The sequence below is a fragment of the Pieris brassicae genome, chromosome 8 (genome assembly GCF_905147105.1).
Source record: "Pieris brassicae chromosome 8, ilPieBrab1.1, whole genome shotgun sequence".
Taxonomy (NCBI): domain Eukaryota; kingdom Metazoa; phylum Arthropoda; class Insecta; order Lepidoptera; family Pieridae; genus Pieris; species Pieris brassicae.
This window is the reverse complement of record NC_059672.1, coordinates 16,835,540-16,857,355: the sequence shown is the minus strand read 5'-3', so window position 1 is coordinate 16,857,355 and position 21,816 is coordinate 16,835,540. Positions and strand designations below refer to the sequence as shown.

General features: G+C 32.0%; 3 protein-coding genes across 6 annotated transcripts; 1 reads left to right on the top strand and 2 right to left on the bottom strand.

Moving 5' to 3' along the window:
* Positions 1-87: 87 nt before the first annotated feature.
* LOC123712744 lies at positions 88-5,033 on the bottom strand. 2 transcript variants are annotated; one of them, XM_045665990.1, is made up of 10 exons: positions 4,912-5,033; positions 4,795-4,825; positions 4,571-4,602; positions 4,473-4,493; positions 3,968-4,126; positions 3,096-3,276; positions 2,609-2,859; positions 1,897-2,055; positions 1,437-1,554; positions 88-224 (listed from the first exon to the last, which is right to left on the bottom strand). In XM_045665990.1, the coding sequence occupies exons 1-10, from the start codon at positions 4,957-4,959 to the stop codon at positions 205-207; spliced, it is 1,020 nt and encodes a 339-aa protein (XP_045521946.1). In that variant the 5' UTR covers positions 4,960-5,033; the 3' UTR covers positions 88-204. The 2 variants fall into 2 exon arrangements, with proteins under 2 accessions (XP_045521946.1, XP_045521947.1); XM_045665991.1 differs by having other exon boundaries at positions 4,939-4,983.
* A 143-nt stretch (positions 5,034-5,176) lies between these two features.
* Positions 5,177-9,272, top strand: LOC123712743 (lipoma-preferred partner homolog). Its single transcript, XM_045665989.1, has 3 exons — positions 5,177-7,381; positions 7,517-7,752; positions 8,207-9,272. The coding sequence occupies exons 1-3, from the start codon at positions 6,602-6,604 to the stop codon at positions 8,445-8,447; spliced, it is 1,257 nt and encodes a 418-aa protein (XP_045521945.1). The 5' UTR covers positions 5,177-6,601; the 3' UTR covers positions 8,448-9,272.
* Positions 9,273-9,553: 281 nt separating this feature from the next.
* Positions 9,554-20,288, bottom strand: LOC123713685 (KAT8 regulatory NSL complex subunit 1). Of its 3 annotated transcripts, none has more exons than XM_045667490.1 (11): positions 20,150-20,288; positions 17,196-18,255; positions 16,451-16,577; positions 14,689-14,885; positions 14,222-14,373; positions 13,642-13,806; positions 13,304-13,388; positions 13,008-13,145; positions 12,506-12,587; positions 11,961-12,155; positions 9,554-11,643 (listed from the first exon to the last, which is right to left on the bottom strand). In XM_045667490.1, the coding sequence occupies exons 2-11, from the start codon at positions 18,029-18,031 to the stop codon at positions 11,389-11,391; spliced, it is 2,232 nt and encodes a 743-aa protein (XP_045523446.1). In that variant the 5' UTR covers positions 18,032-18,255; positions 20,150-20,288; the 3' UTR covers positions 9,554-11,388. The 3 variants fall into 3 exon arrangements, with proteins under 3 accessions (XP_045523446.1, XP_045523445.1, XP_045523447.1); XM_045667489.1 differs by lacking the exon at positions 20,150-20,288 and adding an exon at positions 18,409-18,639; XM_045667491.1 differs by lacking the exon at positions 20,150-20,288 and adding an exon at positions 18,508-18,639.
* Positions 20,289-21,816: the final 1,528 nt, after the last annotated feature.

Genomic DNA, 21,816 nt, shown 5'->3' with positions numbered 1-21,816 from the left:
CTTCTGATTGAAGGTCTATAGCTAAGTATTCTACAGCAAGATATTTATAGTTAGAGACATCAAGGCCACTTAATGATGAAATCAAAATTGCGAGTCAGGTTTATTTCTTACTAAGTTTTAAAACATTAAAACGTGTTTCTTACTAAAATGGCTCAATTTGTAATAAGAACATTTGTATATAAACAAAAGTATGTTTAGTTTTCTTTAAACTTCGCCGGATGCAACTGAAAGAAATAAATAAATTAATATAATAACATATGACATACATAAATCATAAATGAAAAATTTATTGAATTGATTTGCCTCTCACTATAGTAATGTCGCAGTAAAGTAGTTAATTCAGAGAGTTAATTGAATCTCTAGACAGTTAATTAAAAATCGATATTCAATCAAGTCGCTAAGTTCCGTCAGACAAGTGAGTGAACGAAACGTTTAACGAGTTTTCTAAACGTTTCTAGGCAACAAGACTAACCTAACCATTTACAATAAAGCAAAACACGCAATTTCCAAGCTCTCAGTTCTTCATGATCACACCGAAATAGCAAAAATAAATGAAATAATCATGGCGAAGTCAATATCTAGACAGTTAATTAAATATCAATAAGAAAAACAATTTTTGAACGGATTAAAGCTATGTATTATTATTAAAACTTATAGTTATTTACATAATTATTCTAAATTTTAATTCGCGTACTTTTCAGTGTGCGTTGTCACGGTGACCGTCGGGAAAAAAATTTAGAATTCTGTAAATAACTATAAGTTGTAATAATAATACATAGCTTTAATCCGTTCAAAAATTGTTTTTCTTATTGATATTTAATTAACTGTCTAGATATTGAATTAACTTTACTGCGACATAATACTACGTTGTAGTATAATAGAAACTTGCTATATGTTATTCATATATGTATGTGAATATAATTCGATCACTTAGATTACACGGTAGATTTTTATTATTATCCAAATAATTTTCTACACGTGATAATATAATATTTAGACGCACAGTTAGCCTCATCAATTGCGTTCGAACTTCGGCTGTCCTATTAATTTTCTTTCTGTAGGCACAGTTAAAACTACATATTGTAGAGTACAGATACCGGCAAACTTCTTGAGCATTAAACAAAGGAGTGGGGGAAAATCTGCGCATCGTGCACAGCGCGGGACACAAACGTCAACTGATTTAACAATCACGCGATCGACATCATATTATTTCAAATTCCTATAGGATTTCCGGAAATCTTATTTTTTCGAGATCGAGCCTCGACTCGGTCAGCCCAATAATCGACGACGTAAAAATCTAAAAACACATCCAGACACCTGAAACCTAGAGCCGTATTAATAAGGCGATTGTAGCGCCACTTTATCTAGGGACATAAAACAGGCATAATTATAATCAAATCTGTACTTTGATGTTTACTAAACAAATAATTACATACTGTCAATCGGAACTCCATTGTCCTCTGTAAATCCTTCAACACACTCGGGACAAATGGTTGTGTCGCATGGATTCGGTGTAGACGTTGGGAAAGCAGGCGTCAGCTCTACTGGTGGTGGCTTCAAAATATTAAGTACAGTTAAATAGGATTTATTAATTGTATTTACAAAAAAATATTGATAATACTAATAATATCTAGCCAATTCAATATTTTTTTATAAAAAGTGTTGAATAATTATTATTATAAATTTTCATTAATGTGTTATTTACCTGAAATTACTGACAGCAAACTATGTAATTTACTAGGAAAATTTTGGCTTTTCGTAAGTAAATTTGGTATGCGTTTTTATGACTAATAGCTTTACTTCATAGTCATTAAATGACTACCAGATAGTCGTTTTTTTATCTGTTGGACCCGAAGTTGTATGAGTCTAAACAAAATATTCTATATTGGGACGTACCTCAAGCCTATATAAGTATGATAAACGGCATGGATCCCAAGTTGTACATAGTGTGGCATTGTGCATCATATCTTTACGTGGCTCGTCGCCAAAGTAATCGAAGGTAATAACGACATTATTGTCAATCGCACATATATTTAAAAATTCGTCGACTGACACCTGGAAAATTATTACATCTGGACATTGAGAGAATAAATTGTAATTGAGTTTCGTCCTTAAATTAGATAATTTGAGTACAGTAACCTAATACCGGCCAATGATGATCTGATTATTGAAATCGTTAATTGATTTTCAGATCACGGGCAGGACATAAGTCTTGAGTCTGTCTGTCTATACAAACACCGTATTGATGCTAAATAAATTTTCATTGGAGGACATTTGAAGAGTTCTTAATAACCTGTATTCATACATTATTTTTAATTTTATTATAGTAAACACCCGATAATAGAGTAACTATTTATATTTTTGTTTAGTGTGATGTTTGTATAATGAGGTCAAGCTGTCAATCCAAGACAGTATGAGCCCACTGAAAAACAGTGTTGCTGGACAGCAACTTAAAGCTCAGTTGTGTTTTAGTATATATTGCTTTAATCTAAATGTATATTTTTCGATTTCTTTCGAAGTACAATAAGTTTTTAACTTGTGCAACGGAATTTTTTCTATTGCTATATCTGAAATTTCTTCGTGGTTACTATGACTAAAGAATACTAACTTTTGTTTTATTTCCACAATCTATTGTGCCATTTTGGAAATAATTATTCTCTCTTTCCCCGTTGCCAAGACAAAACATCCAACCTTCGTGAAAGGAATACTCTATAGGCGCTACCTCTGCTTCTATGCATGGATCGACTGATATGGGAATTGATTGTTTAGAATAAGTACATTTTCTTTCATGCATATTGGCCTGGACTCGATAAGCATCCAAATCAGGTTCAGATCCATCCGGGCATTTGTAATAATTACCTGTAATATTGATGTTGATTCAACAGGTATTTGAACAAAGGCATAGAGAAAAGGTACGTAAATAAATTTATAAGGAGAATATGGAAGACAAGTTTATAAGACAGTGTACTTTTATTTTCCAGTTATTTTTCACAAAATACTTGATTAATCGGTAATTTGGTAGATGACGCACACAGACAAAAATTGGTTTGTGGCAACCACCATTTGATACTCTTTGATTTCAAAAAAGAACTTACCATTCTGTATGATATAAGTGGTTTTTTTAGAAGCACTAATGACAGTACGAACTGTGAGCCCATTACCGCCACTCTTGATATTCTCCATAAGCACTTCTTGTGCAGCTCTTTGCTCCCGAGACCACTTCGCTGCCTCTTCAGCAAGGATTTGACGACTTACTTTACCCTCAGATTGCAATGACTGAAATCATTAATTTGATTGCGACAAGCAAATTATTAAATTTAAACATTGTGTTTGACTGCCGAGAATGTTCGATACAGTAATTTCACTATTGGAAAAACGGAAGCAGAAATGTGTTTCTCCCGAAGTGGGGGATTATTAATCAGATACCTACTATACATAAAATAGTAACATATTTTACTTAGTCAAAATAATATAAAATATAAATCAATGGCGCTACAACCTTTTTAAGTCTGGGCCTCAGATTTCTGTATCTGTTTCATGATATTTTTTTTGTTTGGGCCTAAGTATTCTGTATGTGTTTCGTGAGCATTTCTAATAGGCAAGTAGGTGATCAACCTTCTGTGCCTGACACACGCCTTCGACTTTTTGGGTCTAAGGCAAGCCGATTTCGTCACGATGTTTTCCTCCGCTGTTCGAGCGAATATTAAATGCGCTCATAGAAAGAAAATCCATTGGTGCCATTGGTGGATCCATCCAAGCCGGGGTTCCAACCCACGACCTCAGGGATGAGAGTCGCACGCTGGAGCCACTGGGCCAACACTGCTCATTTTACTTAGGAAATCGGCTGAACATAAAAAATGGTTGCTATTTAGCAAAAATACCAGAACATTAATTAGTTTTTATAACTGTTAAAACTGTATCTTCTATTGAATGTGTAATTAGGTATAAGTATATAATAAACGATTACTTGAGGTGGATTTTCCATAATAACGTGTGGTCTGCCAAGTGTATGTTGCCAAATCAATTGAGCAGCAACTTTATGTTTCGTACTGTGATGAAGAGGCTGAATCTGAAGTATGCCGTACCACGCTAGCTCTCGGTAGACGCTATCAGGAAGGTAGCCTGTCTAAAGTAAATTTTATTATGTTATGTTGCATCTACTATCTTTTCGAGAGACAACTGCGTTTTACATTGTCAATACATTATGTCTATTATTACGTTTTTAAAAATTTGCCACTTCAGTTGTTCACGCTTAACTTCTGAACATAGATTTTTTAATACGTTTAAAACTCAAACATATATCTTCATTATCTTTCACGACACAGATGCGTAGATAAGAAACTATAAACCATAGCCTCTATCGATGTATCTTAACCCTTTATATCATCATAGCTGCCCCTTTTATTTTATTTTATAATCTTAGCTTATCATTAGGCATTTGGTCACTCGTATGTATAAAATTGTATACTTACTGGCATAAAGTCCATATGCCACTGAAAAAATAAAATCATTAGTTAAATAAAGTCTAATTTAGAAAAAATAACGTATGTTATGAACTTAAGTATCAAACCTCTTCTTCAGGCTGATCGGTTGGCATCAAATCTGAAAATAAATTACGAAAATAGTAGTTTACCATTTTTTTTTAATTAAAAGGAATTATGTGCTCGGTGTGATGAGTTACAATTTGGTTTGGTAGATAATGTACACATAGTTACTGGTTTAAATGATGATAAAAGTTTGGTGGAGACGAAAATCTAGAGATGTTTCGAACAATATACATGTAAGTACACATACCTTCATAATCTTGCGTATTTACGATGGTAGCCTAAAATCATAGATACAATACATATATGTACTATTAAAAAATAAATTATTAACTTATTATATGTACTAAATTAAACTAAAACCAACCATTAAATAAATTGCATAATACCCAACTTTTATTGTTTTTTTTGCCATTTTTATGCCCGTTGCATTTCAAACAGCTAGTTTCTCAAAACGCAAACGAGTTATTATTTTTATCTAATCGTTTGCTTGTTATAGTTTTTCCACCAATTAATCTTTTTATTTATAAATATCGTTATGCGGTGATGATTGGGTATTTATAACAAATACCTGCACGGCTAGGGAATAGATTATGCCCATTACTGTCATCCAGATAGCAATGAATGTTGCTAAGTTGCAACACATCATTGATATGCAGAAGCAACAGGATCGAGGATAGGACATAGACTTATGGGACTCCAGCGTTCACGGGCTTAAGGTCGATGACGACCTTGATGCTCCAATTAGCCATAAAGCTGAAGATCTATTCACGTAATTACTTAGAAAGTGCATAGGCTGGAAGCTTCGAGAGCAGCGCTATATGCCACACCCAACCAAAGGTTTTCGCTATTTCTAAACTTTCGCTACAGGCGCTAGCGCCTCCCCCTTACATTCCATTGACGTAAGGTATACCAGAAGCCACAAGGTCACCAGCTGATTGACGACTTCGAAAGCCGTAATGATAAACGCTAAACAGCTGGTGGCCCTCTAGAAACCTCAGGAGCTGGCCGTTAATAATGGTTTCCATTATTTTCTATTACATGTGAACTGATTAAGTCTCATCCCCCCATTTTTTGGTCCACAAGCCAACAAAGCTTTATTAAGGCTTTTTATAGATTTTCTATCACTTCCTTTTCAGTAGGCGCTATATACAATGATCACGTTTCGTTATCTTTTAGTTCTGAAATAGCGCACGTGTATAAAGGGGTACAAGACTGGATCTAATATACTCTCTTGCGGCTTCTATTTCTTCAAAATCAGAAAATTCATCATTCGAAATCATCATCAAATCACGAACTCACAATTATGTGAAATATTTTTAAACTAACTCGTTTTGATATCTCTCATCATACTACACTCGTGTAGCACATAACTTTATGGAGTTATGGTTGCCGGCTGTGGGACTGCACCAGTAAGAGCTACATCCAAATAATTAAACGATTCCAACATCATTCTTAAACAAAGTTCTCAAAGGAATAGTCAATGCTCATCAAAGGACATAACCATTTGAATTAATGAATTAGTTTTAGTGCACGTAAGTCGTAAGTCCTAAAAAGTGGTAATTAACAAAAATTACATAAGAATAGTCTTCCCCTTAATAGAGACTGTAAGTATCGATATCGAAAACATATGTTAAATATCCTTATAGAAATTGGCTAAGACTGAAATTACTTTAGACTCTATTACTAGTCTTAAGTTATCCTAGATCGTAATTTTCAATGATGTCTCAGTAAAAATACAATTTATTTAAAAAAAGACTGTGATTTACCTCACGCTTGGTCACGTGACCATTTTAAAAAGCGCTTAGCGTTAGTGGGTCACGCCTGTCGCAAAGCTTGTTTGTCTGGACAAGGCTTCTAAGTTCGACATGCCCTCGAGTACAAGGGGCGTGGGGATTAGAAATAGTCTGTGTTCTGCACAGTGCTAAGTGCACTCTGCACTTGCAGTCGCCAGTATCGAATTAGTCATTGATCGTGCTAATATAATTATTTATATTTACAATTAACATTAAATTAGTTTTCCTAATTAAAACAACAACTTATAACAGAAGTAAAATATGAATACACTTGACAAACAATTGGCTGATTTACGAATATATGCAAATGAGCTAGATGCAAAGTTACAGGATGATATTAACACAACCAAAAGAAAACCGTCTATTCCACCTAAAAAATCTAAACCTCCGCTGCCGCAAATACCTCAAAGTTATTCTGTAAAGTCTGCGTGTGAGCCATCCTATTCATCACGACTGGAATCTGGAAGTCGTACCAGTTCTACATACTCAAATCTTGTACCGGTTAAGAGTTGTATTGTGAGAAATTCAGGTAGAGGCAAAAGTGGAGACGTGCTACTATACAGTAACTTAGTGCCTCCTGGCGGCGTGAGTCATGTTTATACCAATGTGCCAATACAACGAAATAACGAAAACTTTTACGATAGAGATGCAAGATCAGAAGTGTCGAGAATCAGTGATGTGGGAATCCAGTCAAATTATAGCGAGTTACGACGCCCTGGATCCGCTTATCCACCGTCATCTGCATCAGTAAACGCACAAGATTTTTCTACTTACGGTGGATCACAGACTTCATCAACATATGAATCATTGTATGAGCCTATTAATCCTCGACCCTGCAGCCAACTATCAGGCACATCACTGTATGGAGGTTATGTTGGAACAACAATAGAATCCACGCCAGAACCAGATGATGCCTTGTATTGTGGAAACTGTTATCGTTGTGGTGAAAAAATTATGGGAGAGACAACTGGGTGTACTGCTATGGAAAGAATATATCACATTAAATGCTTTTGTTGCCAGCAGTGTGGAATCAATCTACAGGTTTGTTTATTATTAGATACTTTTACACTCATCTATAAGGAATAAAGTAACAATTTAATTATATGGAACCAATATGCTGTATATGGGCCATATGATAAAATTGGTACAATGAATAAAGTTGTGTCCTTATTTTAGGGAAGACCTTTTTATGCTGTACAAGGAAAAGCTCTCTGTGAAAGAGATTATCTGGAGACACTAGAGAAATGCTGTGTTTGTGGTGATCCTATTTTGGATCGCATTCTAAGAGCTACTGGCAAGCCATACCATCCTCGCTGCTTCACTTGTGTTGTATGCCAAAAGAGCTTAGATGGCATACCATTTACTGTGGATGCTGTTAATCGAATTCATTGCATCGAAGACTTCCATAAAAGGTATATATTGTGTCTAGATTCTAAGGAACTACTGCAAACTTGATAGTTTTCTAAAAATTTAGATAGAAGATCTAAAAATTTGATAGGTGATCTGTTTCACATATGTGTAACAGATGAATATTGGCCCCATGACCAAATAAGTTGTAAGAAAAAATATATGTACAAATATGCAAACTTTTAGATCAAAGCTGTTGATCAAATATTATTTCATGGTGGTCCATAGTGGTCTCATCTATAAAAGCAGTTCTTGTTCTATTAGTTTATTAATGTGTTTATTTCTTTGTAAGTTTTAACATATACAAAGATAAACAAAAAAAATAGTAATTACACACAGCAATACATTCGATATGTTATATATCTTATATCAATAAGACAATTTTTAAGCATTCTTTCTTTTTTTTGGTCTTGAGGATATTGTACACAATTTTATAGTTAAATTATAATATTGCATCAGATATGCACCGCGCTGCGCGCGCTGTCGAGAGCCCATTGTTCCAGAAGGTGGAGCTGAGGAAACAGTCCGAATTGTTGCTTTGGACAAGAGTTTTCATATTGCATGCTACTCCTGTGAAGATTGTGGGTCATCACTTTGCTCAAGGGAAGAAGGTCGTGGCTGCTATCCTCTAGATGATCACCTATATTGTAAGGAATGTAATGCTAGACGCATACAAGATCTTTCTAGGAATATTAACTAGACTGAATTTGTATTAAGATTTTGTTATTAAATTTTTTGTAATCATTTTACAAATACCAGTAAGAACTGGCCAAAGATCAAATCCTCAAAACAGCCATATCAGGGTTTAAGGATTTAAAAATACTTATTGAATGAAGTAAACATTTTTAATTTAAACATTGTGATAAAGATTTATCGGTTTTTGAGTTTATATGTAATGATCTTGTTGCATATTAGTTAAAAGAATATGCAGTGTAAATTTTGAAAAAATATGAATCAACAGTTGTAGTCTTTATATCATTGGCATTTGTTTATTTAGTGATTTAAATACATGTTATGACATGATTTTACCACCATTGTTAAAGCATTTGTAGTGTTAATGAAGCATTCCATGTAGCAAGTAATATAAAATTATTTAAGGCTGTGTATGAAAAGCACCATTTTTCAGTATTATTTGCAAACCATATTGTGTGATTAAGTATTAGGTAATTTTATAATACAGACATATATCCCAATTGACCATAAGGAATAATAAAAAATATTGCAAATATAAGACCAAGTGAAATATTTTTAGCAGGCCAAAATAGGCTTGTACTATTTGGCGCCGCCTATATAACATGCAACTTTTATGTGCACTTTTCGTTACTGCAATATTAATAAATGTTGTAAAATTACTTTAACTATACATATTCCCCCTATATTTAAATGTGCCATGTTTTAATTTTAATAATTAGGTTGTGTAAACTTTTTTAAGAATTTTATTGTAATGTACTTAATTATTGATTGCACTTTTTTATATTTTAAAATGTCAGTGTTGTCAATGTATGGATTATATTGTTTTCAGAAAATGGATCAAATTAAATATTTTATTGAGCAAATATAATCATAAATTTCCATAAAGTTTTTGAAAACTCATGATAAAATATTTGTTGTTCAATTAAACATAAAATATTAGTGAAGAAAGTATAAAGTACTTTTTTATATAACAATATGTATTTAAACTTATAGTATTTAAAATTTAAATTAAACCACTATCTATATCTTATCTAATTAATGTTGTATCATATTTTTTTCTGGTTGTAGTTGCAATAGTGTTTTCTGTAGTCTTCATTATAATAGAAAAAATTATAAGAATTAAAGTTTTTATTCTGCATACTAAACATATACAACATTTTCAAGCATATTTCTCCAATACATTCCAATCCTTAACTTATTTCTAATAACAGAAGACTTTGGCTTCTTTAAACAGTTTTAGGGGATTAAAAATAACATGTACACCTTTTTACAAATAAACTACACAAAAAATGCAAAATTGACTGGAAAAAAACTGCTTTTAAATATTTACAAACCAAATCATACCAATGGCAATCAAAAAAGAAAAGTCCCCTTTTTCTGTATGTATTGAAGACTGTTAGGATTTATCTACATATTTAGCCATATGAAGCTATTTACACATATCTATGTACAAAACATCGAATTAATTGATGCGTCCAAACAAAGTCGGAACTGAAAACTCTTTCAGAGATTCAAATTATTGTAACCAGTCTATTAGTTGCCTCCAGTGCCCGCTCAATTATTTACATTCGCTTAGCGGTTCGGGCTCTTACAACTTAAATTAAAATTAGTACTTGAAACTATAATACTTTTAAAACATCTACTTTATCAATTATTAAACAACGCAGATGTTACTGTACAGATAATAAATTTCCAAGACGATTTATTGCAATAGGTTTTGATGTAACTGCAACAATTAACAATACAACAGCATGACTGGATTAAGTCAAATGCAAACCTTGCAATTTAAAATGACAATTTTGGCTAAAGAAAAAATAACTGGTTCTAAGGAATGTAAGGGACGATGTATTTTTTTTATATATTAGCTACTCACAGATTAGTGACAACAGCAGCAAATATAAAATGAAATAGAAAACAAATATTTCCAAGTTATCATTATCAGTATAAAAATAACTAAAACCAGAAAATTTACATTGTTTACAGTAGTTCAGTAGTGATGTAATGAATGAGTTACTGAAGCTTAACCGTTACATTCAAACCAACAAATAAACAATAATACAAATATCAATGTATCCCTTTGATGCGAAAATAAATTACAAAGAATAGGTCCTCAAAATGCTATGAAATTTTCTTACCACTGTTATCTTAATTTTTTAGTTTTTATACAGGATTTAATATTAAGATTTTGGCTGCAGTAATAACCATCATTCAGAACAAAGCAGGCAATATGTGTAGTTTGGGTATAGACATTTCATAAAAGTTAATTTCTCTACATCCTTTAATAACAAATAATGTAAAGATACTTAGATGACAAAACACCTTTTATTTCTTTTACTACACATCTTAGTACTTTTAGAAGATGAAAAGTAACAATAAAGTATTTATAATTTATATATAACTTGTTAAAAGCATTTATAACAAACAGACAAGAAATATGCTTCTGCGCGCAAATCTGGAATATGTGTACATAACATTTGTAACTAAGTGCCTTAAGCTTAACTTGTCATCCAGTTAGCTTAAAATGTTAATTAATTAAAATATATCAGACCTCTAATTTATCAAATAAAATCAGTAAAATACCGTGAGAACCTATTTTCAATTATATATAAAGTTACCAACTTTTGTCTAGAACCAACTTAGTAATTTTTATATTTATTACCATCGATGTAAACATTTGTAACTATGACATTGACAGACTACTTTGTACTTTCCGATAAACCCAAAATAGGTGTGACCAATATTCTACACCATGTTTTGAAAGATATAGTACTTTGAACTATAGTTCTGTAAAACAAGTTCAGATACCACTTAAAACAACCAAAACCAGTTTAAAGAACTATCAAAACTTATTTTACCCATGACGTCTTCAGCACACCCAAAACAAGGTAATGGCTTAATTGCTCAAATAGATTTGTTTCGGACCACTACAAACTGAAGCAAGTAGAGAATTACTTTAGTATACTTTTCTTACGCTCCGATTTCTCCGCACTCGGATTCCATTCTGCATCATCGGGGTCATCCCCTTCATACATAAGTAGGGATGCTGGTGATAATGTGCTGGAATCTTCCAATTCTTCTTCCTGAGGTGACGGAATCGGAGATGGACTACAGCTGGGCTGGTATGACTCGGGCATGAAAGATAACATGTCCTGGTAAACTTCGTCTTGTAGCGGGAAACTCCGTGGTGTATATGGGTTCTCAGCCTATAAGTTTATATTATCTTATATCAGAATTTTAAAATAATAACTTCACAACATCATTTAACTTATAGTACTTATAAATATGCTACCTTTGGTTTTATCGAAAAACATTATGATAAATACTACTTAAAGGCATTTAAATGGAAACATATTACTTCACTTACACAAGTCGTTGTGACGTTAAAGACTAATTGTTTGACATTTTTAATAATATTAGCTATAATTGACAAACGGCACCATGATTTTTGATTGAATGATATCACATCCAAATAAATAATCTTTGGTATAAAAAAATACTATGTCATAAAATTAAAAATTACCTCACTGCTTTGTTGGTTGTTTTGTAGTACTATGTTTGGCTGTGGTTTCTGTGTATGATTTTGTACAGGTACTGGGTCTAAGGGTGGTTCAGCGTTATTCCTTCTCGACCGCTGTTTGCGCAGAAATCGGTTCCTCTCTTGGGTTTCAGCGCGGGCGTGTCGCTGATATAGTGACATTTCAGATACATCTTCTTCCTGTAATATAATTTTCATCATAAATATACATCAGTACATAAACTGTGTCGAGTGCAGTTCAGTATAACTGCACATTTGCACAGTAGTGCAAATGTCTTGACATTGTGGGGTAATCTTGATATTACCCCACATCTAAAGTATAAGCTTAAAGAACTGGGCGGCATTTTATACAAATATTTACGCAGACTAAGTTTCAATACTTTTCCATAATCTTATGAAGTACGACGTTGATGTGATGCCAAGGGCTTAGTCATTTGTGTATGAATATTTAAGAAGTAGCAAAACAAAGTTAACTTTATAATGTAGTGTTATTGTGGTAGTGTAACGTTTAAGTAAAAAAAAATAAGTACCTCACTTCCGTCTACCGACATACGATTGGAATTGTTAATCCCATTATTCAATTTAGGTCTTGATATATCCATTATTCGCCATCTGAAAACATTTTCAATATTAACTTTTAGTCTTGCATATAAATATTTATATTATTATTTAAAGCCTTTCTCTGAACTTACCAAATATGTTAGAATTACACCTACGACTTACATGCCTAGTTACCATGAATACTTTGCATTCTGAGAGATACAATTACAAGGGTGAAATATTGTTTATTAATATTTAAAAATTTTATGTAATGAAATATGAAAACGTAGTGCGTGTTAAAAATATGATAATTCCTGTTACAGGCGATTATATTCGGTTTTGTTAGTGTAACAGTCTGGAATACTAAATTCTAGTCCACTATTTAAATACACAGTAATATAAATAATTAACAATGAGTTTATTTAAGTAAAGGATTAAAATATAAATTATCAGAGGATGTCGTAATTCTATATGGGCGTAAAAAAGGCTTACTTAGGCGTTAGAATCTCCTTATAGGTGAGTATTTCAGGCCGTGTGTTAGCAGCGATGCTTTGTGGTATCACGATGTTATCGATATCGAACGACTGCCGCCTCCAGCCGCGCGATTCTGTGCTTGCTCGACCGCGCCCACTGGGAAAATAAAATTAATTAGTTTGTATGAATGTTTCGGTAGCTGATAAAACTTTAACAGAGTTCTGAAATTCGACACAATATACTTTTTGATATTAAAATAAAAGTAGAAAAAGACTATACTATAATAAGCCAATAACAAAATAAATTATTTGTACCGTTCTTGTCCAGATGTCGAAGTATCGTCGTCACGATCACGCTCTTTAACTTTGCGGGATAGCGGCGGTCTGCCTCGTTTCAATCCTGAAATTCACGGCATATAATGTATATTATGTTATTTACACAGGCTAGACTGACTTTGTAACTTTGATAATTTAACCATCATTATTGTTTACCCAAAAATCGAACTCAAGAAATTCTATGTCAGCTTATAAACAATGGCATAATCTGCATCTTTACTAGTAGAAATTTGCAGGCATAACGTTATTATAGGTTCATTGTAAATATCAGGTGGACAGTGTTTTCTTTTATATTAAGGAAATCTACATCTACTAACTGGTAGGATGTCGTTTGGTAGTCATTGAAGTTGCCTGTGTGGGCTGCGAAGCTTGAATCGTTTGTTTTGTGATAGATGAATTATGCGCGCCGCGATAGGACTTGATGCGAGACCGGAACCACGGACGAGACGTGAGCGCGCTCATGTGAACTGATGGTGGCACATCTGAAAATGTAACTCATGATTAAAAAGGGGAAAACAACTAGCCATCTTTTATCTACCTTAAGTTGCTTGAAGGATGCAAAAGAGGGTGAAAATATTGGCAAAATATACTAACCTAACTTCTGCATATAGAACAAAATCAGTCAGTGAAGAGAAGGACAATACACTTTTTTGATAAAGGTCTTGTTTTTATTATGTCGGCCAAGTTTAATATTATATTGTTAAGATCTTAAACTCACTGTTATATTGTGTAAAGAGTGGCATTCTCCTTGAAATAAATGTAGATTCCATTGATAGAAATATTTCTATCCCTTCAACAAGCACTAACTATATCTTAAGAATATGAACTATTCATATATTTACTATATTAATTAAAAGCGGTGTTATATGCAGAATAAACAATATATGATCCTTTTACCTTTTATAGTGCTAAGCACAGGATGGTAGCTGGGATCGACGAGAGCTAGGCGTTGCGCAGGAGACAATGTAGAGAAAGGCGGCTGCGGCTGAGTGGACTCGGCTCGGCCCGTGCAGACAGCGCACGACTCCAATGGGTTCACGCAGCTGCACCTGAATAATAATATTTATTGATATATTTTCAAAAGTCTGACTTTAGGATTGGTTGATGCTTACCATAAATTATAAGACAGTGAAATTTAAATTGTTACCCACCCTCCCATAGTTGTAAAATCATTACAGAGATAATTTGGATATTGGATCATGAATTGGTTACTTTATGGCGTCTTTAAATACAATCACAAAAATTAGATTTCTCAATCACTAGCTTAGGTATTGCTAGTGTGACATACTTTTGTAATAGCTATGTCAATAAAGCAAATATTTCTAATCACACTGCTACTAAAATGTTTCCAATATTCAACTTACTTAACATCACTGGGTTTAGCCGCTTTAGTAGTAGCAAGATGCAGATTGTGCATTTGCAATAACTTTCGTTTCTTAAACGTCTCCCGACGCAAGGGTCGTATTCTGGCGCAGGTGCAGGGAGAATCATCGCCTGGGAGGCTCCCTTCATAACCGACAGGTTCACCTTCAAATTCTATACGACCCTTTGCCTCGCGGACCTTTAAATAATATTTAAATTATTAATTATCGACATTACATAACACTGCTATGAGAACTTTAACGTCTTACGGAGTAATTGAATAATGTAACAAAAATAATACTAAACAGTACAATATAATTGCCCTTAATAATGGCTTTATCATGCATTGAATTTACAATAGAACGGTCGATTATATGAAAATATTTACGTATGATTCATTCTTGGCCTATGCCAAGGTCACGAAGTTGCGAGGGATTCATAATAAAGGGATTTTTTATATTGCATAATCAGTGTGGCTTATTAAATTTTTCCTTGCAAAATAGTTTGTCAAAACAAGTAAATTTGTCAAAACCAGTAAATTTGTCAAAACAAGTAAACGACTTTGTTTGCTTTGTTTGCTTACTTACGGCAAGTAGGTCCTTCATGGTATTCACAGGTGTTACAAAGAGAAACTTAAGTTTTTAAGATACTTCAATAGTTTTCATATATTCTGTATTGAATATAAATAAATAGTATTTAATACAATAAACAAAATGAAAGCAACACAGAAATAAAAAAAAACAAGGTCAAAAAGCTACTAAAACATTATTGTTATATTTTGTTGATGATTCCTATTGTCAATATAGAAACATAAAAATATTTAATATCAAAGTATCATCTGAACTTGCATGAGGGTGAATGTCCGACCTGATTAATATACATACTAACAGCCTAATATGATAAGATTTGTTATCATTGACAAAAAATTATTCATGTTGTAACAGGCTTAAGGCACATAAGACTACGTAGACAAAATTTGGTAGTCCACCGGCAATGAAATTTATTTCTATATTATAGTTATAAATATTATACATTTCCAAGTTTAGATAGATAACAGTAAACCTATTTTTAATTAAGGTAAAACGTAGGGTTCCACTCTGGATTTAAAAAGTGCAAGCTGTTTTTAACTGTATATGTCTACCTACCAATGTTATATATGCCTACCAATGTTCTTCAAATTACTTTTGAAGAACATTGGTAGGTTATTATTTAACTTTTTGTAATGAAATATTTTCTCAGTAATACTTTGCTTGGCTAAACAAATACACATATATATGAACCATTATACAATCCACACAGTCTTACAATCTATATTAATTATATTACTTTTAAATTAAGAAATAAAACAAAACAATTACAGTTGTGTGAAAAAAATAGGAAAGATTGAACCAGAAGTCTCACCAATACCATACAATTGATTACAAAGTTAGATATTATTTAAATGATAAAGTACAACCATATATATTTATAAACAAAATAATAGGGTCCATTTCTCTACCATAGAAACATAATGGCACTGTAAAATTGTAAATACTAAAATTACTATCTATCTTGTAATATTGTGAGTAGTATGTTATGGATCAAAAAAAATTGACAGTTTTTAATAACACAAAATAGATTGTATTCTCACTGAATTTACAATTTTCTGGTGCTATTTTCATAGTCTCTCAAATTTTGGTGCCTTGGGATATAGATAATAATTATATTGTAGGTGCTCAATTACCGATACTTTAAATATGTGGTGAAAACTAAAACAACTCATACCTGCTTATGCAAATCACTGTGCTGTCTTATTTTATATTCCAACTCCTGAATCTGTGCCTGTAGCCAGCACCAACGTGTTGCAATTGATGCACGAGCCTTTTGCCAAGACCATAATGCTCTTTTCTCACTGAAATAAAAAAAGATGTGTAATAAAAATCAAGAACACCACTACAACTACAAAACAGCTGGTAGAGTATTTTAAAAAACAGTCTTTACATTAAGAGTTTTAAATCAAACTAGTGATTACATACAAATCACTACTATATATGACTCAAAAGTATTATAATATGAATTTATCTGTATTAGAATAGTTTTATATCCCCAGCCTTACACTTTCCATAAACCCTTCAAACTTTAACTGCTAAGCTAATTAAACACTAAAGCATTTAGAAATTAAAGTTTATTGATAAATCATTTAATAATAAATAAGTTCTTGTACTGGTTGATTCCGCAAAATGTGTAAAAACAGAAACATTTTCCATCTTACATCAAACATCTTGTTTTATAAATTTCAAGACTCAAATTTTTTTGTTAAAAAGAATAACTAATTAAGAGTAATATGCATAAAGAAGAGTTGAGAAATCACTAGATTTGATATATCTGTAATTAACACAAGAATTATATTTTAACAGTACCATCTGCATGTTCCAAGCTTCACCTATTTGCTATATATACCTTGAGTCTTAGACTCCACTATGTAACAGTAGTATTAACTTTACTTTCAAAATATAGAAAAAACACTTACATAGGCATGTGCTGTTGATGTTGGTTATTATATACAACAGCCTCGTCATTACTCTCTGCTCCAGATGAAGAATCAGTTGCATCTGAATCTAATTGTTGCTTCACCACTGATAAATGAAAACGCAAGCTACCAGCTGTATCCTCTAAGCCATTTAATGTGCCTGAAGGAACCCCTAAAGATGCAGATCTGGTTGCATCACCTCTAGAAGTACTAGCATTATAATATTTTGGACCAACTACAGTCCTAGAAGCAGCACTTGCTTGTAGGCCGGATGTGGTATCGACTCTTTTAATAAAGGCTTTTAAACCTATTGGTCGTCCACCACCATCTTTTCTTGCACCTCGAGTACATTTTTCAAAGGTTTGTGTGACTTCTTCAGCTACTCTTTTTCCAACAGAACGAGCTTGTAATATTCTTAATCTTCTTAACAAAAATGCACATCTTCGTTCTAACCTAGCCTGCAAAAGTCTGATTTTATCCTCAGCTGCATCACCTTCTGAATCAACCGTTTCAGGCAAATCAAAGCTTGACAGAGGAAATATAGCATCTGGATCACCAGTTGACAAAACATCTCCCCCACTCTCCAGAGTTTTAATAGCTTGAAGCAAATCAGCTTGAACTAAGTCACTATTGCCCAGATCCACAAGGATTTGTTCCATCTCCTGCGAATCTTTCGCCAAACTAGGCTGGTTCTGCAGCCCCATATCATCTTCCTCCATGTGTGTTGAGAGGTTATTGACGGACGCAAGGGCCCGTCTTCGGTGGGCTAATATTTCAGTCTCGTTGACCACGTCGTAATGTGTCGTTTGCGGAGTTACAGTAAGCGCCGGGGCCATGACACGAGCGCCGCCCGCCGCGGACGCCGGCGCTAATCGCGTCAGGGCGGGTTCCCAAATTCAATCATTATGAAATGATGTAACGCCCACTTGAACACTATTTATTGAGACTAACTAACACAATTACACTTCACTTTATTGTTTACTAAATTCATTCTTTGTTCACCTCGCCGGCTCCTACGAGCCGTATTGCGAGGCTTACCCCGAAAGCGTTCGGCGCGTTTCTGAAATACAAAATAAGTTTGATTAGGTTACAAATGATAAAGAAAAAACATAACAGAACACAATAGGAAATCGTTGTTTTTGTATACTCTAATATAGAAAAACGATATTTAACCCACGTGATAGTGAAAAGAGCGATAGCAAACGTAATTTACCTATTGCTTGTTTCTGTACAATATAGAACAGGAAATGATGCACTGTAAAAAAACTTTCAGCCCGTTGCACAAACGTATACAAATAAGAACAATACCCACGTAACAATTCACTTGCACGTTACAACTGACAAAGACAATTTTTATTACAATGGCGGAATAGTCTTCAAAACACAATTTTATTGAGTAGAATTCACAAATCTATAGTGACGAAATTAAGCGTAGACCGCACCGCAGCAAACGCGAACTAAGAGCAGGAACGGGAAAGAAAGAAACAACCGCATATTTAAATTGCGAGTTGTGCATGAGAAAAGAGGATAGCAATAGGTCTCTAACACAATACTTGCGCGGTAAAGTCAAAAACATGCAATACATTTAATAATTGTGAAACGTCATGGAACTTTTATACAACTCCAATAACTTTAATAACTAATTTTAATTTTATGTTTACGTATTTATAAATAATTTATACTATTTTTATCTGTATAATTAAAAGAAGTATCTCAAATGATACAAAATACGAGCATAGACTATAGATCTTAAAGTCGCCACGCCATCGGCTATAATATAGAGGTTTTCCATAGAGCAAGTTAACATAAAACATTGAATAAATAATATTGTATGTCGTAAATCATAATGCGTAAATAATAAAAACATAAAAAATCGTAAAACTGTACCTTCGTAAAACCATAACAAATAACAATTATATGAATATTACTATTCAAAATAATTTTATATGATATTATCATCTCAATAACTAGGTTAACATTCATATAAAATGTTGTTTTTAGTACCTACCTTTAGAGAAAATATTATTAATAAAAACATAATACTATATTATAATTATCACTCACAGAAAATATAAAATGTTATAAATATCTGCACCGTTTTATCATTTAATAATTAAACTAACCAATATTATAATTTATTTATAATAATTTGAACCATTATCATTGTTTTAGCAGAATCACAATATATATTCATTTCCTAACTTCTTGCTTTTTTTTCAGCTTACACAAAATTTTCAAAGAGAGATGTTTGATTAAACTTATTAAGCAAGAAACAAACTGAATTAAGTTTCATCAATTTAAATCTTCCATACTATTTCAAGTCAAAAAATTTAAAGCTTATCTTTATATTTACCACCAAGTTATTAGGTATGCCTAAAGCATTAAGGGCCTTAATCAACTGCAACAATATTTAAATAAACTTTATACAGCAAAGTTCTTTTCAAATTCAATGATAAGAAACAAAAGAATGTCTATTTCACTGTAAGTAACCTAGAGGATAGAAACTGAGTGTATAATTTAACTTGTAGATATTAATTAATTTAACTTTCATCTGAATTTTGTACAATACAAGCTATAACTTTCAAATTATCAAAGCAAAAGTTTTTTCTTCTCAGGAATGATCTAAACTTTTTTGTAAAAATCATATAGTTAATTTATCTAGTATAAAGATACTACTTATATACCATAATGTATAAATAAGCAATAATGTATTCCATCAGTAACAATATTACACTTTTATAAAATATTTGTAAATTCGTTCTAATAATTATAGTACATACTAAGTAATTCAATAAGCTTAAAATATCTCTAAGTGAAAATAAAAAAAATACATGTTAGCCAGTTTTACCAAAACTAAAAGTATGAATTGTAATTCATTTTTATATAATTAAATTAAAATAAATATTAGCTATAAATATTAAGCGTATGGATAAATATTGATAAAAGCTATTTACCTTGTTAGTTGATGTATTTTGCAAATCGTTGATTTTGCCGAGTTGTTGCAAATTAAGACGTACTACGTACGACAATCTAGCTTTATCCATTTTAAAAACTCTTCTCTCCTAGAAATAAATAAAAGTGTTTCAACCTCTCGAAAATGAGAAGGTAAGTTAATAAACTGAAGCAATAATAGTCATAGACTGACAGTTACCCGACAAACGAAAAGATGATTTCGAACTTCGGTACCCATTTACTTTCGATATTTTAATGCGATTTTTTCGAAATCTTGTTAACTGTCAAACGTAATCATAATTTCTTGTAAACGTTATATTTATAATTCTTAGTCAGAGTAGTACAACAGTTTTTAAATTTTAAAAAATGTTAAGTACATGAAATGTAATCAGAGTATCTAACCAGATACAAATACAGAACAAAATTAAGCAATTAAAGATGTTCAGATACACTCAGTGACTACAAAAACACGTAAATTTTTAAACACGTTTATTTACTATGAACATAATATGAATGAGGTGTATGAATTGTGCTTTAAAAAAAATTACTAAATTTGTACATTATCATAAATGCATAGGATGAAGTCTACTTACTGAATAACTATTACCATTAAAACTTATAATTTTGTTAGATACATCTAACATGTATTTTTATAGTCATGATTTGATTTGATTTATTGAACTTGTATTGGATATTATCTTATAAATATGTTAATATTTTTTACATTAAATTTTACTTAATTATAGAACATATAATACAAGTGTTAAGTGCACAAAAGGTATTGTAAAGTAATTCTCGTAAATATAGTACTATAATTAAAACAATAACTCAATGAGCATCTTCTAATTATCATTTATAACACTCTTAAAGTTTGTAGAAAAGTTGGTCTGTAGTTAAAATTTTATTATTGACATTTGGAACATTTGTTTGAGACTTAGTAGTCAACTATATAATTTGGTTAACAACTAGTTTATTCATTCATTATTTGCTTTACATAAATTAATAAATACTATATACTTACCTATTTTTTATTTCTCATAACCATAATAAACATCAATAAAACTATTATTACAAAGATAATTATGATTCAGGGTGTCTACAAGCAAAGACCAATTTAACTTAAATGGTTATTAAGAAATAGATAAATTACTCAGGCTGACTCATTTAACACTGTGCTGTAATAACAAAAATAGAAAAGTGCCTTTAATTTGAGAATTACCTTATTAACTTACTCTGGAAGTTGACTAGTCTGCACCGCTTATCGAAACAAAGAAAATAAAAATTGGCTCTTGTAGTTGTAACTCTAATATTATTGCTGTTGAAATTATCATATTTAATAATTCATATATCATATTTATTTAATTTAACGGTTTCATGTGTTAGAATACTAATAAAATGAAAGGAGTTTATACCTGTAATTTCATTTATATTTTAGTTATTATATTTTTGCTATTTATACAATATAACAACGAAAAAAAAATTGTAGTAAAGTACCTTCCCTGAAAAGAGTAAAAAGTAGAATTAAGTATTAACACAATATACAACTAATATATATATATATATATCATATTAGAGTTTGATATTCGGATTGAGCATAGGCTATATTCAGTATAAGGATATCTGTGATTTAGGAGGAGGACTCTTCTAAGCACAGTGGATAGAGGCTAGA